The sequence below is a fragment of the Drosophila ficusphila genome, unplaced genomic scaffold, assembly GCF_018152265.1.
Source record: "Drosophila ficusphila isolate 14025-0441.05 unplaced genomic scaffold, ASM1815226v1 contig_791, whole genome shotgun sequence".
Classification (NCBI taxonomy): domain Eukaryota; kingdom Metazoa; phylum Arthropoda; class Insecta; order Diptera; family Drosophilidae; genus Drosophila; species Drosophila ficusphila.
Window position 1 is genome coordinate 20,616,225 of NW_025064737.1, and position 16,720 is coordinate 20,632,944.

Genomic DNA, 16,720 nt, shown 5'->3' on the forward strand with positions numbered 1-16,720 from the left:
GAACTTGATGAACGATAAACCCATTTTATATAGAAATTGTATATGATTGAGCACACTGTAACCACCGAGGGCTATGCTAAATCCCACCCGCACACCAAAGAGTGCGCACCCACTCGCAAGTCCGGCGAACTCTCTCTCTCCGTCTGAGTGGCTCCGGTTCTCCGGCTCTCTCTCCGTCCGGATGCGTGGGGGAAATGCGATGCGGGAGTGAGAATCGGAGCCTGCGAAGCGCCGGAGTCCTTTGGCCCAAGCTGTGCTTAGTGGGATATTTCGGCAACAGAAGCCTGTCTGCGATAGCCGGAGATTTTGCGAGCGAACCGAACGAAGGGAAACCCGAAGCTCCGCTGCTGGCAAACGTTTTCCATTTTCGCAGTCCTGTAATCAGTTGTGTATAGGACACTCGCGTGCGCGCGTCGAACGGTTTCTGGCTCTATTTGGGTGAAAAGTGTGGAAAAGTGTCTGACGGTAAACGGTAAACGGGGAAAGCGCTGCGCGGTTTTTGCTGCTCCCGAGTTTTTTCTGGATGTAAATGGTAACGATTGTTGCTGCTGCTGCTTTATTGAAAACTAAAATTAATATTAATTTTAAAAGTTTAAACAACCCAGAGCTTGTCAAAGTTTTTTCGAAAAGTATACAAAAATCGGACAAACAAGTTGGAGGAAATTTTCCAGCTACAGCTGCTGCCTCTGCCAGCGTCGCTGCCACTGTTCGAGATAAAGGATATGCCCGGATCTAAAAGATACAGTTTTTCTTCTTGTTCCTTTTTTCCGCTGCCGCTGCTGCTGCTGCTCGTGCTTCTGCTGCCTGGCATTTTCCACAGCAGCAACAACAATCGTTGAGACAGGACCTTAGGTATTGCTATGTCAAAAATGTAATATACAACCGAAAATTAAGTGAGCGCCAAAGTATGCAAATAAATGAATAAGCCGAAATCATTAACAAATTAAAACGAGACACGCAAAGAGGGCAGGAAAATATCGAAAGGAGTCAAGTGTTTTTTGGAGGAGCTGTTTGCTGGCATGCTTTGAGGTTAATACCACCCACTACCACCACCGCTACCACCACCACCCGTCGCCTCCTTCTCCTCGTCTCCCTTTTGGCCAATTTCTCCGTCTGCTTTCGCCGCTTTCTTCGTCACCGCCGCTGCCGTCACCGTCAAAAGGCATCGAAGGTAAATATAAAACATATATTGCCGAGTGTGTGTATATAAGCCAATGGGCTAACAAACTAACCTACAAAGTAAACAAAAGCGTTACGCTACAAATGCAAATTTTTCGCACACACTTTTACGCACGCACACATGCTCAGGAACTATAAACAACAACTCATTTAACTGACGCCATGCCCCATAAAAAACAAACAAAAAACAACAAAGCTCAAGACTTGAAAAAAATAAAAGGTGAAAACGGCAGGGAAAATGGAGCACAACAAAGCAAAACGCACGCTCTAAAGCTATTCGTATAAAATTTTAATCGCATGCGATTTATTTGACTAGGCGGCAAAGTCTCACACATCAACGCATATTTGCCGCAATCACCCACACACAAGCAGCTGGGAAAATCCAAGCACTCACCTGGAAATGCGAGGAAAAACTCCCACCAATTTGCTAGTTTTTGCGAAATTATGAATATAATGTATATTTAAAGTTCTATAGACAATTAATATCAACCAACACAGAAGAGTTCAAAGAAAATTGCACCGATTCAAAAAAAATAATATTAAGGCTTGGGAATATATTAACAGTTTATTTTCACAAAAATCATGACCATCTATTTAAATGAACACCTGGAAATACCAAAAATAACCTTGGGAATTTGTTTACTATTCACAATATTAAGAAAAATATTCAAAATTGTTCATATTTATTAGTTATTGAAGAGGTGTCGAAAATTTGTTTATTCTTCAAAATTACTGAAGCTATACATATGTTCTATTTTAAATTTCGCAATACTTTAAGTCAAACAAAATAAAATAATACAGATGGGTATTGTTTTAAAAATAATAATGATTATTGTCTGTCTGAGTTGTTATTATTCCAAGGATTGTTTAATTTAATATTCATCGTAATAAACCCCAAAACGTGTCATTTAAAATTCCAATTATTGAGCTAAACTTTTCGTGCCATTTAATCCCCGACAAGCAGTTAAGGGGAAACAAACAAACAAACGAAAGTTGGGCGCAACAATTGATAAGCACAAGCAGGACTATCGTGCAGTCTGGCCATAAACCATAAGCCAAATGCCAATTCCATTTAGATGCACAAGCCGATTATAAAAGTCAAACTAGTTTTTGTAGACGGTCGACATTGATATCCTGATCGATTGAAGTGGAATCAGTTGGTCCTCAAATTAACAAGGTAAACAGAAAGGAATTTTATAAAGGGCTTTAGCGATATATCAAAATAGATTGTGTGATAAGTTAAAACATACTTCTAAGAATCACAAAACGAGATAAACGATGGTAATTTGGCACGGTACACCAATTGCCCCTCGTTTAAGGCCACTTTCTGAAGAGTGTTACTAAACTGAATTCGCTACCAACTATTTATATAATCCTTGGGGCTATTTTCTGAACTATTTTAAGTGCTTCCAGCCAACAAGAGCTGCACCTGCACAATGAAACGAACTTGGTCGCGGGAAGCTGGATGAAAAACACTTAACGCGCAACTAAGCGACAATTGTTGTTTTGTGCGGCATTTAAAAATAGAATCAAGGTGCGCTCTACTTTCATTCACACACACACCCACACATGGATCGCCACTAACACACACCTAAAGAGCCTACATAAAAGTGGCTGCTGTTGTTTTGCAAGAGGGCGAAAGAGAGAAAAGGGGGAGGGCGCCGGAATGTATGCTACACGAAACTGCAAATAGAAAAGTTATAAATAAAGTTCACACGAAGCATAAAAAACCACGCTACAAAGCTATCTAAAACTAAAGTAAAGTTGGTTAGGGATACATAAATCATATTTCAAACTTTGTCTGTTAATAATGTTAACAATTTTATTGCTAAGTATGTATGTGTATACTACTGTTTAACAATGAAAGGTCAGCAGAATGCCTTAACCTTGGTCAGAAGGAAAGCTCTTATGCAAACCTAATGACACGCAAACTAATTCGAAATGCGAACCGCAGCTGTGAGCTGCAAAGTGATTCAACGCTTTTCGGCTATAAACTGCCTAATCACTTAAGGTGTTAGGGTGCGTGAGCCTTTCAATGACACAGGTAATTACTGGCCCAATCGAATGATATTGTCTTGGCCTAAGTGAGTAATGAGAATAGGGCGTGACTTTCGCCAAACGTTCTGTCGTTCTTGAATAATTAAGGCTGGTCAAACGAGCGGACTTTCACCTAAATAACTTTCACATGAGCCTTTAAAGCTTCGAATAACTGAAGCCGCTTTAAGCCAACCCAATAAGTACTTAAAATTTATATATAATTTGCTTATGTGCATTTAAATTATTCTTAAATTAGCAGCATAAAATAAATGTTGAATAGCTTTTTTGGTGCAGTAAATTTAAGAGCCATTTAAATGGTTTTGAGTATGTATATAAAACCATTTTGTCCCTGCAAAGGCAACCGCAAGCCATTCCCAGCATGAACATCAATTTGCCAGCATTTGGCGACCATTAATGGTCAACTTATCGTGGAAAAAATACTGTTCCTTTTCCCATGGTTAAAGCCATAAAACATGTGTGCAGGCATCGGCGATGCTACATACACATATGCAACAGCTAGGAAAAACGAAACGTTTAACTTTCAAACAGCAACAAACTTGAAATTTATATAGCCAACCGCCAGATGTGTCTATAAAACTTACACATCCTCATCCATCCCAAACGAACATACATTTTGCGGAGGTTTTTACTTCTTTTTTTTCTTCTTCTCTTATATTTTTATCGCCAGCTGATAAGAGGAAAGTTTTTCTGAAAGTTAGCGCCTGCAGCCGTAACACGCATACGCCATGTGTTACACACATCCGAAAAAAGACAGAAAGAAAGAAACAAAAGTACCCACAATTTCAGAAAAGTTAAATGTCTTTGCTGCCGAGGTTTTCGGTAACATTTTTTAATTGCACGACTGGGGGATGGGTGTAAATCCGCATTTACAAGCGAACATATGTCGGCAACATGCAATTAACAAGCCAGTCCAAGCTTTTGGTTGAGCAAAACAAAAAATTATACATTGCTCTAAAATATACCAACTCGACTGCAAAGCACCCCTTACCCAATACTCAATAGTGGGAAAAAATCGGGAAGTGATCTGTAAAGGTTTTTATTTATATTGATACCCTCTTATAGGTTTTAAATATTTCGATTAAATTAATCCAAGGTAAATCTCCATTAGGTTCTTTACGAATCTGTTTCTTTTAATCTTAGCAATTGCATAATAATTTCCTTTACTATGAGCCATTTTAAAATGCGGCACATCTATGCTCAACTACCCACGCGGAGCACTTACAAACATTAATTACTATGTCGGGCCTGCCAAGTCAGCAAAGAGCCACCAAAAGTTGAAGGACCAACAGCGAAAAAATATTGCATACTTTTAGCAATTTTTCTCCCCAATTTGGACTTCTCCCGCTTCTTCCCACTTACTCTTCTGACAAGTTGTATGAGTTGCGAGAGTTGAATGTTTCTTTTTATTACCATTGCCATCGCTTTTGTTGTTATTGCGGCCCTTTGTTTTTGCCTTTGCACAATTTTTTATTATTTGGTCTGTTTATTGTTCTTGTAGATTTTCATGTTCATTGTGAACATAAAAGTAAGCCAAGTAAAAACAAATGTTAAGCAAAAACAAGAAAGTTAGTTTTGTAGTTGATTTTTGGCAGAACAGAATTAAGTTGGGGAAAACAAATCCCGGAATATGTAATTGGCTTTTAAGTGTGGCAAAAAGTTTCAGTTTCAAAGACGCAAAATTAACATTTCTGCAAGGGTATTGTATATGATACTAGTATTATTTAAAATATGTCAAGATCTAGTTGGATTAGAAATGTCTAATTATAACTGATAAGCAGGCAAATTATTCCGTTGGCAGGCAATTATATACTCTAAGGCAATTCAACTTTTTTTCTAAGAAATGACTTGTTTTTTCTTTTCGTCAGCGGAAATAAATTAAGTCAGCTCATAAATTAAATCAATTCAAGCAAGAAAATTGTTGTCCAGTCAAGTTTTGCGGCTCATACACCCACGCAGGAATAAGTTCATGAACATATCTCGGCATATTTATAGCTTGGCCAAAAACTGGCTAAGCTTTTGCCATTTGGCCAAGAAAGGGCACTGCCTGAATGATTGTCGGAAAGTTGGCGAATATCGCCGAACCGGAAGTTCCGGGGGCCATCAAGACTAGCGGGTGGGTATATATCCTCGAATATCCGTGGGCCTCTATATAGATTTGGGTGCCGGGGGTCGCCAGTGGGACGATTTCGAATGGCGGCTCATTGTTCACAGTCTCGCACAGTCCAATACGAAATTGTGAACCGCCCCCCAAGTTTTGCACACTTTCTACTCCTTTACAGAGTAATTTCAAACAAGAAACCCCTCCCATTTGAAGTCGTTGCAACTATTTTGGCAGTTTCCTTACAACGCTTTTTGTTGGCTGGCCAACAATGAAGTCAGTTTCTTGTTTGGCCATAGCCAAAAATAACTGAATTTTCTGGACGAGGGAGTTGCTAAACTTTCGCCATGCCCGGAAATGCAGTGAAAACTTTTTCATTTCTCCCCTGGCCTTTGCATAGAAGTCCGTAAAATTTCTTTTTGCCATAGATTGCATTTTTAGTAAGTCCTAACGACTGCCAAATTAATGAATTCTGATTGCGCCTTAGATAGCCAGTTACAAGCTTCCGCCGTAACAATTTCCCACGTCCCCCGGGTTCCCCACATGTGTATCTTAAGCTGATTGCTGTCTAATGCTTGAGTGAATCTAAGTGGCCCTACCACTCGAAATGTATACAGTTCATGGTTAAGTTTGCCATTCCGGCCGACTTTAAGTGCAGGAATTGCTCATCTGTGATTGCTGCTTCATTTTGGATGAGGCCACTTCAGCTGCAATTTGCTGCAGATACGCTTTCAAGGGCTCTTTGGGATGTAACTCAAAATAATGCAGAAAAATAACACTCAAGAATATGGAAAAAAGGACTGCAAAACAACAGCAATAAAAAACAAATAAGATTTACAATAACTGAGTAGCATTTTCACTTTAAAGGATTTAACAGCCAACGTTTCGATTAAGTATCTTGATAATAGTTGCCACCATTACAAGCTAAGCTGAATAAATTTTCACAATATTTTTTCAGCGTTATTTCATGCCACTTTCCAGTGACTCCCTGTGAAAATACCGGCATTCCCATAAGTTCAGGTGCTACGCCCTTTACGATATCCAGGTGACGGCAATTACGTGTCGCGTGCCGGAAGTGCGATTAGAGCATCAGAAGCGACTAATAATGGCTCGGGGCTCGATTCGCTCCTTTGTTGATTCAAGATAGTCGAAAATGGCTTGCCAAAATTGCTTTTCCCTCTTATGTTTAACTAAAAAATTATTGCAAGCCGAGAGCGAAAGCCATATGCTGCACGCTGCCTTTCGAGGCCCTCGGGAGTCGTTTGTTATTGTTGCCTTGAGCACACAGTTTCACACAGGCTTATCTGGTTGCCAGCTGGAGGCAACCCCCTTGAATTATCGCACGCGTTTCAAGTAACAACCGAAAACTAACTGCAAGAGGGGGATTTTCATCAACGCTCTTAGCCTGATTTCCCCAAGCTCCTCTATTCGCGCTCAAAGCGAGTGCCAAAATACCAAATTAAAACTAAGTTTATGCAGTGTCAGTCTAATAAAGCCAGAACGCACTTTATTGCATCTTTATGGAGAGTAATGACTTCCTTTGACTATCTCATAACTCTCTGATAGGCCATTTGCTCCTATATTGGACTGGGGCCAACATCCGTTCATATCTCATATCTTTTGGCAATTGGAAGAAAATACTTTGGCACAATTACCAACTTTAATTATGGGTCATGCTGTCTGATCTGCAGAGATATTGTATCTGATATGTGGGCGATCCAAAGTTTGGCCAGAATTTAATGCGATTCAAAAATAACTTTATTTTTGAATGCTTAATTTGTAGTAGAACTATAAATTGTTGCAGATTTAAAATGCGGTCGTTAGTCACCGTTAAAAACTTATAATTTAAATTCAGCCTCTAAACTGCAAATTATTAGCATAAATTGGTGCAAAAATTGGGAACCATCCATCTTGCTAAATCAATTTGAGTCACTTTTCATTAACAGGTTTATGTGACACCAGTTTAACCTTTTCCAAAGGCATTAAACTTTCGGGCTGTTTATCGATTTGCACATCAACAGCTTTGGTGTCTTGTTAAGTGCAATCATGATTAATAATTGCAAGTTGAACCTGCCGAAGACGTTGGTTGTCTGTCCATTATCTCGAATTCCCAGAAGCCTCATGTCAACATCAAAGTGCAGTGAATACTTCGGCTTAACAGGGGAAAAGTGCAAATGCATTTCCATTTATCACTTGGATCGGATATACGCAGGAATTCCTGACGAGATTCATTGGCTTCGCCTGTTCATTATTTTCCTATTCAAATCTACTGACCTGATTTGGTTTCGGGCCTGGCCGAAAGCCGGATTGAAAAGTGTTGAAACCTCTACATCAACTGTCGTCATCGCTTCTCCTTGACGGAAAGCCACGAAAAAACCGAGCAAAAAATGGCATTTAATTGGCGTTGATTTATAGTCTTTGGAAGGCGCAACGAGATTTGCTTTACCCACAGGCCTCGTGGGCGATTGCCAACAAAAGCTTAGGCAAAAAATTCAATTGTTGTAGTCGCAATCGTGCCAATTGGCCAACAAAAAAGATATACATACCCAGATATGCCGTGGATATATCCGCAATTTAATAATGCTCTCGAAATTGAAGCAGCTCTGTGGTTTTTGCGGTCGCGTGTTTGGCCGGATCGGCAGTCCTTATTTAGATATCGCCGTGTTCGTTTCGTTGCCTTTCGAGCTTGGCACTCCTCTCATTGCGCCACTCCGTCTACGTTGTCCATGAAAGTGGCATGAAAACAGCAGGAAATGACAATGAAGCAAGCTCAGAGATATGGAACCCGCACAGTGTCATTACCATTATAATGATTAAAAATTGTAAACATTTTTTGAGGTGACAAAAATAATAGTTATCAATATTAATTATTTTTCTAAGCTTGTAATTTGAATAATTATTTTAGCTAGTTATATACTTGGCTTTCAATTTATTTAATTCATTTTAAGTTATATAAATACATATTTTAGTTTGTCCTTTGCAATTATGAGTGCTCTTGCTCTTGCATAGTTTAATTTAATATACAAATACGGGCTCGAAAAGCTTTGCCCCACCAGCAACGTCAAATATTGTTTGTATAAATACACAAACCACTGTTGACAATTACAGTTGGCAGCGAGCGGGAGGCCTGGCGTGCGTTCTTGTTTAGTTTTAGTTTAGCTTTCTTTTTCATTATTCGAGTGGCATTGCATGACTGCATGCAAGTTGGTTCTGGCCCGGCCAAGCCTTGTCCTTGCGTCGAATGCTGCTGCTGTTGTCGTTGCCATTTATAAATTTAAGTCCTGACATGCCACACACCAGGACCTAAAAAGTCCTCGCCCCTCAAAGCCCCTGTATCTGGGCAACAACAATAACAATAACAACACAATTAGACAAATGAATAACCATACTGTTCTTGGCAAGCGGATTTGCATATCCCTTTCCCATCAGGCTTAAGTGCATTTCAGTGTCTTTGTGCGGGAGCATTTCGCCTGCAATCGGCAATAGGCTAATAGGGATTTTCGCATTATAGCGTTCCCACGCTGACCTGGTTTAATATTTAATTAGCTTCGCCCTGGCAATGAATGGCTTCGACCCGATCCGGTCGGTTGCCCGGTTATTCGAGGGTGTTCGTGCGCTCCTTGCCGGAAGCACATGTCGTATACGTGATATTTGACAAACATTTTACATGCACAAGCAAACTGGCACACCCACGCACACAAACACACGCCAAAAACTGCATTTGAAAGTTCCGTATGCGTGTGTGTGCGACAGGAGTGTTAAAAAAAATGAAGCACTATGAAAAATATACATTTATTTTTATTAAAAAAAAATAATTTAAGGAAAAACTAAAATTGCAATGAAAAAAAATTTTGATTATATAATTTTTATATTTTTTAAGAAAACTGATTCCCAAAAAAAAAGTATATTCAAGTATTCGTAATTTTTTATAAGTGCATAAGGGGAAGCCCTGACCATGCTAAAGGCGTGACTCCAACATGGTTGCAAATGTTGTAAAATGCAGACAGCGGCACGCTTTTCACTCGCCCACTCACCACGAGCATTTCCTCACTTTCACCAGCATTCCCCATTTTTCCCACCGACTGGGCCACAGAGATTTGTGCAAAATAGAGTCATGAAATTAGTTGGCTGCAGCGCGAGCAGCTAAGTATGACATTGTATTCGGTTTTATGGCTCTCTTCGCTTTTAATGCAATTTATGCTAATGGCAGGCAACATTTAGCAGATTCTTGCGGCTTAAAGAGCTCGCTCAGCGCCTTTTCGCCTTTTCATGGCTCCGAAGGGTTAACGATATTGATTCAACTTTGAGTTTGGCCGCTGGAGAATGCATAAATATTTAAGACTTACTTTGGCGATTTATAAAATATTTATGTATTCAACAAGAAGTTGCGGAAGAGCCCAAAGAGCTCAGTAAAGCAACTGGGAAATTAAGTTTTCGTCGAAACCTTTCGGTAGCTAAATCAAGGTTCTCCCCTTGTTGGAAACCATAAATGAGTCAAGGACAACGTCTTGAAAAAATTAAGAAAAATTTGTTTCAATAATTTTTACAGTAATTTAATAAAGAAATTAAACTTTTGACCAACGGTTAAGAAGCAAAAATGCAGAGGGCGACACAAAAAATATTCTTTAGCTTGGACTAAGACTGTCAAAGCTATTTCCTTTCGCAGTGACCCCGTTTTTCTGTTTTTTTTTTTTTTTTGGTCTATCTGCCCTTAATCAATTCAAAGTGAAAAATAACTGTGACGTCGGAAATGGAAATCCCCTTTCCACCATTTTCCCGCCCTTAGATAACAAGAGTCCTGCCTCGGTGTGCGAGTGTGAGAGCAAATAGAATGGAAATGCCAAATGGAAATAGAGTGGAAATAGTCCGCAGCACACACTTTTCGACTTTTCGCTGATAAATATTGAAGTGCTGTTGAAATTTGTCAGAGCAAAAACGGTAAAAGTTTGCTGAGAATTTGATTTAAGCTGGCGCAAGCGACTCATTGCAAGAAAATTCAATTTGAAGATTTATGGGATTTGATTTACGGATTGGTTTTATTATGATGAACGAGCAATAAACGCCGTCGAAGATTGAAATTGGGTTGGATGGAAAAGCTACCTTTAAGCTTCTGTACATAACAGCTTTACCGTATAAATTAAATAAGAAAATATTTAACACACCATTTACGTGTTTGTGTATCTTCGAATAAGGTCAACAAATTTGTCTTCCTTAAGACTTATAATAGCACTTCAATAACAACTCATTATGCTAAGCTGATTTGCAATGTGTTGATTTTGGCGAGGCAAAAGCAAACCCACAGTGCGAATGAACTTGCAATCGATTCATTTGCATGAAAAGTGCTCATTAGTCTCATCTGGGCAGCAGCCTTGCCACGGACCAAAAACCCCACACCCACAAGCATTTCACTCCGCAGGAAGTGCAGTGAAGGGGCTGCATAACTCGAATCGCCTTTGATTTACGGTACGCAATAATAATCTTCATTTGCATGTTGCCCGAGGCAGCGACAGTCAACAGGGCGTATACTCGATTTGCTTATATACAGGTGTAAATGTGGACGTGGGCGCAACGGTATCTGCCGCTACGGGTTGCGCTTCCGGCAACTGCAAGTGTCCTTGCTCAGGCACACAGAACTGATTTATGGGGACTGGAAAAAATATAAATTAAATTATTAAAATCATGTACTTATTGTGCCTACTCATTTTAATTTGACTGTTAATTTAAAATTAAGTGATAAATAGGCACATAAATATTTTAAACTATTCATTTATTTTCTATAAAGCCCAAGGTGCTTATACCTGTCTCCCCTTTCTATTTTTTGCAGCATTGGTAGCCTCATTAGCGACTTAGCGGAATAGCATAAAGGAAACCGTAACCGAAAACCCACAAAAAACAGGGATACGCTAAAAGGGATTCAGAGCAGCCGTTGCTGAAAAGGTGAAGAGCTCGTAAAAAAAGGACAAAGAAATTGTACACTCACAGCGAATTTTCGGCATAATGAGTTCGTTCTCCCGCCTCTAAGAACCAAGCACCTCAAATGCAAATTGATATTAAGCCGCCAATCATAATCAGCAGCGAAATTAATTAAAGACCGCGACCAGTCAACAATAAGTAACCAGCGACCATGGCATCACCACCGGAGAGTCCCATCGAGGAGGTGGTCTATGAGTTGGAACACACACGAGTGCCTAAGCCCATTCCGGTTGCCCTCGAGGATCTGTGCCGGCAGACCAAGTTCACCAAACAGGAGATTCGAGTCATGTACAGAGGATTCAAAACGGTAACACAACAGAAAACATTTGGAATTTAAATTTAATTTGTTTCCTTATTAAGCAACGTAGTAGAAAATACTAAACTTCAGGAGCTCAACTCTTTCTTTACAAAGTAACATTAACTCCAGGCAAATAAAAAAGTTCACGAGTTCGTGATCCCAGAACAACTCGCTGGCCTTAAAGGCAGACGCGTTTTGAATTTCATTGCAAATGAATTCGCTCTTTGTAAGCGAGTGTGTGTCCAAGCACTTTTACACCAAAGTGTGCGGAAAATGGCCAATTCAGCGAAAAAGTTTCAATATGTGGGTCAACAAGAGATGAGCTCCGGGTCAAGTAAATGGATAGTTTGAGCCAGAGATAGTTTCGTTCACCCGGAGTTGTTCGCCTTATTGACAGTTTGAACTATGATAGTTTTTCCTTTGTGTCATTTCGAAAGCGCAAAGTTTACCTAACTGATTATTCTGTCGAAAATGTAGTAGGTGACTTGTAGGTTTATTTTTTCATCAATTTATTTCATTTAATTGGTAAACTTTTCAATCAAACAAAGTTAAATGAATTTAATCCAGACACTATACAAATACATACTACTTACCATTATTTATCGCCTTCCCTATTTTGTGGTATTCATTGCCAGTTTTAGTATCCCATAAATATCCTTCTAATCAAATGCTTTTACAAGTTGTGCAAGATCCTGGCGGTCTAGTCCTTTTCGCCTTTTTCTAACTCGCAGTCATTACATTTGCCTTTTTCTTTATTAACCGAGCAAACACTTTCATGGCGATTTATTCTTTTTTGCAGGAATGCCCAGAGGGCGTGGTGCATGAGGATTGTTTTAAGGATATTTACGCCAAATTCTTTCCACATGGCAGTAAGTATTTGCGAATAAGTGTGTGTCTCAAAATGTCCCCCATTTAGCGTGTGTGTGTGTGTTTGTGTGTGCGGGTGCTGTCGCTGAGGTCCTATGCTTTCCTTTTTATAGTTGCGCGTCATAAAGCGCCATTTAAGCGAACGTTTCGACCTTGCAGCAGCTGCGCCCAAGCGGCAAAATACCCAAATAATCAGAAAACATAAAAAAAAATTGCTCTGACTCGCCTCCTTTGCTTGTTCTATTTATATAGATTCGAGTTTATACGCTCATTATGTGTTCAAAGCGTTCGATGTTAATTGCAATGGCGCCATTAGTTTTCGGGTAATTATTTCTCATTATAATAACATTTACGAAATCTTTCGCGGCCATGCCTATTTATAAATTTGAATGGTTATTAGGATTTACTGGTCACCTTGTCGACTTTGCTGAGGGGGTCGGTCTACGAGCGACTGCGCTGGACCTTCAAATTGTACGACTTGAACGGCGACGGAAGGATCAGTCGCGGCGAACTCAGCGAAATCATTTTGGCCATTCACGAGCTTATGGGTCGGAGACCGCACCAACCTGAGGACGATCGCAAGGCGAGGGATCAGGTAAGAAATAAGAATAAATTACTTGAAAGGTGCGTAATATTAAGATTAAAACAACAAAACATGAGAGTTCCAAAGTTCACAAAGCCCCACAAAATCTTTACCAAGCTTTAATCATGTCGCTCTAGAGCTTCATTCAGATGGAATTGTTTATCTAGAATGAGCGGCACGTTCTAGGCTTTCTGCTGAAATATCCATCTGCATATTCCCCTGGCGCAGATTTGTATGCTTCATTCTTTATGCAAAAGCCACACTTGACAAAACGTGCAGCATCCGCTGACGTAAGTCGGGCGTACTGTGCGTAGGAGTAATTATGATTGGGAACAGACGCAGAAAATTTTACACACGGAATGCATAAGAAGGGGATCGAAATTGCATCGGCAGTGACTGAGAAGTGAGTGAGGGGAAAGCGGAAGCTTTCATGTGCGGAAACAGAAGCGGATATTTTACTTAATGATGAAGGTTTCACGTTTTTCCGTTGATAAAGCAAAATGAAAATGCCAATGAAAAGTTGCTGAAATTGAAATGTGGACCTTTTTTAAAGAGAAATTCAGCCAGAAACAGAGTACATTTTTCCCTCTTAATTAGTTGGTTTTAAATTAACTCAAGGGCAAAAATAAGCTTACAAGTTCTTTGAATGCCAGTGATATTATTAAAGGACTTTATTTGGGAAACAAAAATAAAATAATTTCTTTAAAACACTTCTTACTACTAAATCCATTTCCATTTTTACCATTCAGGTGGATCGTGTGTTCCGCAAACTCGACTTGAACCAGGATGGCATTATTACGATAGAGGAGTTTTTGGAGGCCTGCCTGAAGGACGATTTGGTAACGCGTTCGCTGCAAATGTTCGACAACGACCTTTGATGACAAGAGGGCGAGCTAGGGCCAGAGCTACGCAATTCCAGGACTATAATATCCCTTATAGATCTTTAAATGCAATAAGCAACGCTTAGAAATTGTCAACCAAAAAAGAACAAAAAATGTTACAAAAAAAAAAACAATGGTAAATCCAAACAAGCATAACAAAACACCAGTGAAGTTGATGGAAATCGAGGAAATGAAACATATTAGTAATTAAAACTAGATTAGGGAAAATATCGAAGAAGGAAATCTTTAAACTTTATGGGTGTGTTATTATATAACTAACGATGAGGTCGACGAAGATTGATTATAAAGAATATGTAATTTTTTGAGCATATTATGAATTTAATCCTGCCGTGAAAAGCGAATTGGTCTTATATGTATTTACTATATAAATATGTATATGTATGATATACGTGTAAATGGAAATAATTTCGTGAACAAAACTAAACAAAACCACCAAACCAAATGTTTAATTCAGGAATGGAATTGGTATACCGACAACAAGAGTAAAGTGCTCTCTACACGATTTACTTTACTAAAATATGCATAAAAAATAATAGAATACTATAATTAAAATTTACACTTAGCTAACAGATAAAATATCGACCAAAATAAGTTGTCCTTGCTTTTTTTTACCAGTATTCCGATCTTGTTTTCGCCTGAGCTAAATTTAAAAATTAACCCGTTTAAGCCTTTTTTCACTGTCAATTAAAGCATTGAACTTAAAGCGATAAATTAAATTAATTCAGACTGTGGAATATTCTATTAAAACCCATTTTCAATTTGCATAAATTTTAAATGTGCGTTTTCATATTTGCATCAACTAATTGAATTTAAAAGGCGTTTCAATAAATCTGCCTCTTTGCATTATTGGTTTAAACAGGCAAAAAATAGATACCTACTATATAAACAGATGAATAAAACATGCCTGGGTGTTGTGTGCCCAAACAACCACCGATATATAAAAATAGCACTTGACAATTAAGGTTGATTTAATATTTATACAAGGCCTTGTTGATTTTATAATGTTAACTGCAATTCATAACATGACTCTTCAATTAAATTACATTTTCATTGAATTTCACCGGTTAGGATATAAGGTTTGTTCGATTTTTCGTAATGCCCACAATATGCTATAGTGGGGTGGCTTTAGGAATCGACAAAGGTTGTGCTGCGAAAAGAAAACGTAGCATAATAAGCGAAGGAGACCGTTTTTATAAAAACTCATACAAAAACATTGAATGCTTAATTGTGCATGGACAAGACAAGACAATCAATGTGGTTTGATATTTCCTATTTCCCTTTTTAGTTGTAAACATTGTTCTTCCATTGTTGCATCAAACAAAAAACATATTTTCAGAATGGGAGAAGCTTTTAAGGGAGAGCACATAAAAAAACGGGAGAAAGTGACGTCAGGAAAAACCTTTTAGTTTAATTATTCAACTGCTAGGTTGAATGGGCTAACTAAGCATTCGAAAAAGATATTTAAATGTTACACTGAGAAGCACTTTATGGTTCTTTCTCGGTTTAATTTGAATTGAATCGGAGCTTCAGCAAGCTTACCAATAACACATTTCACGTTTCTTTTACCAGGCTTTACAAACCAAATTAACTATCAGTAGGAAAAATACACCCATCTAACGGCAAAGCCATTCTATGCGATTCCATCATCAAATATTCTAAGCATTAGTAAATGTGTTGATAAAGAATAATTTTGGCTAAACAAAAACCTATGCGACCTACTTGGTAAACCACCCACAATTTCTAACTTTTAAGAAACGATCTATGCAATATGAACGTACACTGTCAAAAACAGAAATGGCAAACTTATTGATATTAACCTATCATTCGAATTGAGGAAAACTAAGTGTCTAACTAGTCAACATAATAAATAAAGAAATTGAAACGCTTATACCTAATGTTAAAACTAAAATAAATTCTTAATAAATTTAATTTACCAACCGAATTAAAAAACAAATGTAACTTAATCGGTTTTAGCTGCTAAATGTCCTGGAAGATTACGATTCCACTATGCTATGCCGAAGTCAACGTTTTAATTGTTATTAGCTGGATGGAATGGAAATCGAAATCTAAACCGGTTTCCGATACCTGACCTTAATATGTGTAATTAAAACGTAGTTACTAATTTTTAGCAATACTTTTACAACTAAGTTTAATTTGTATTAGTTGAAAATAAATTTAATCCAGATGTACCTATAGTAAATGTAAATTACGATAATAATTTTTCAGCCAATGCGATTCGTAATAAGTCCATGATGTAACATCTCCAACCACATGCTGGAATCTAAATCTTTAAGTTAACTACATAAATAATTTATGCTGTCCCTACGAATAACAATACATGAAAAAGAAACTTACAAGAGAAAACGTGGTTAGTGATTTGGATTGTTTATAAGTACATGATAGGAAAACCCTCTAAGCGTTTAACTTAATAACACAACTGTAATCACACAACTTAAAAATATTAATAAAGCCATCTACGTGTAAATTTAATTGTCTAAAAATCCTGATAATTCTTTTTAAAACTCATTATTCATACGGATATTTGTTATCATCTTTCTAAACATAATTGTTAAACTTTGCTTAAACATAAAAAGAAAAGTATTTACAAAAACAAATTATTAAGTCCTTAGTTTAAAATTAAAATGTTCAGTTTTACAAACTCCTTGTTCAAATTACGTTGTACTTTAGTTTATAGTCTGATAAATAAAAAATACATTAAATAACAAAAAACAGTTGTCATGCCTTTAAAAACCAAATTAAAA

General features: G+C 38.0%; 1 protein-coding gene across 3 annotated transcripts; it reads left to right on the top strand.

Moving 5' to 3' along the window:
* Positions 1-399: 399 nt before the first annotated feature.
* On the top strand, positions 400-16,673 carry LOC108095979 (Kv channel-interacting protein 1). Of its 3 annotated transcripts, none has more exons than XM_017197323.2 (7): positions 400-532; positions 821-1,171; positions 11,160-11,615; positions 12,406-12,475; positions 12,726-12,796; positions 12,874-13,068; positions 13,806-16,673. In XM_017197323.2, exons 3-7 carry the CDS (start codon positions 11,460-11,462, stop codon positions 13,932-13,934), a joined length of 621 nt encoding a protein of 206 aa, XP_017052812.1. In that variant the 5' UTR covers positions 400-532; positions 821-1,171; positions 11,160-11,459; the 3' UTR covers positions 13,935-16,673. The 3 variants fall into 3 exon arrangements, with proteins under 3 accessions (XP_017052812.1, XP_017052813.1, XP_043065121.1); XM_017197324.2 differs by having other exon boundaries at positions 824-1,171; XM_043209186.1 differs by having other exon boundaries at positions 451-465.
* Positions 16,674-16,720: the final 47 nt, after the last annotated feature.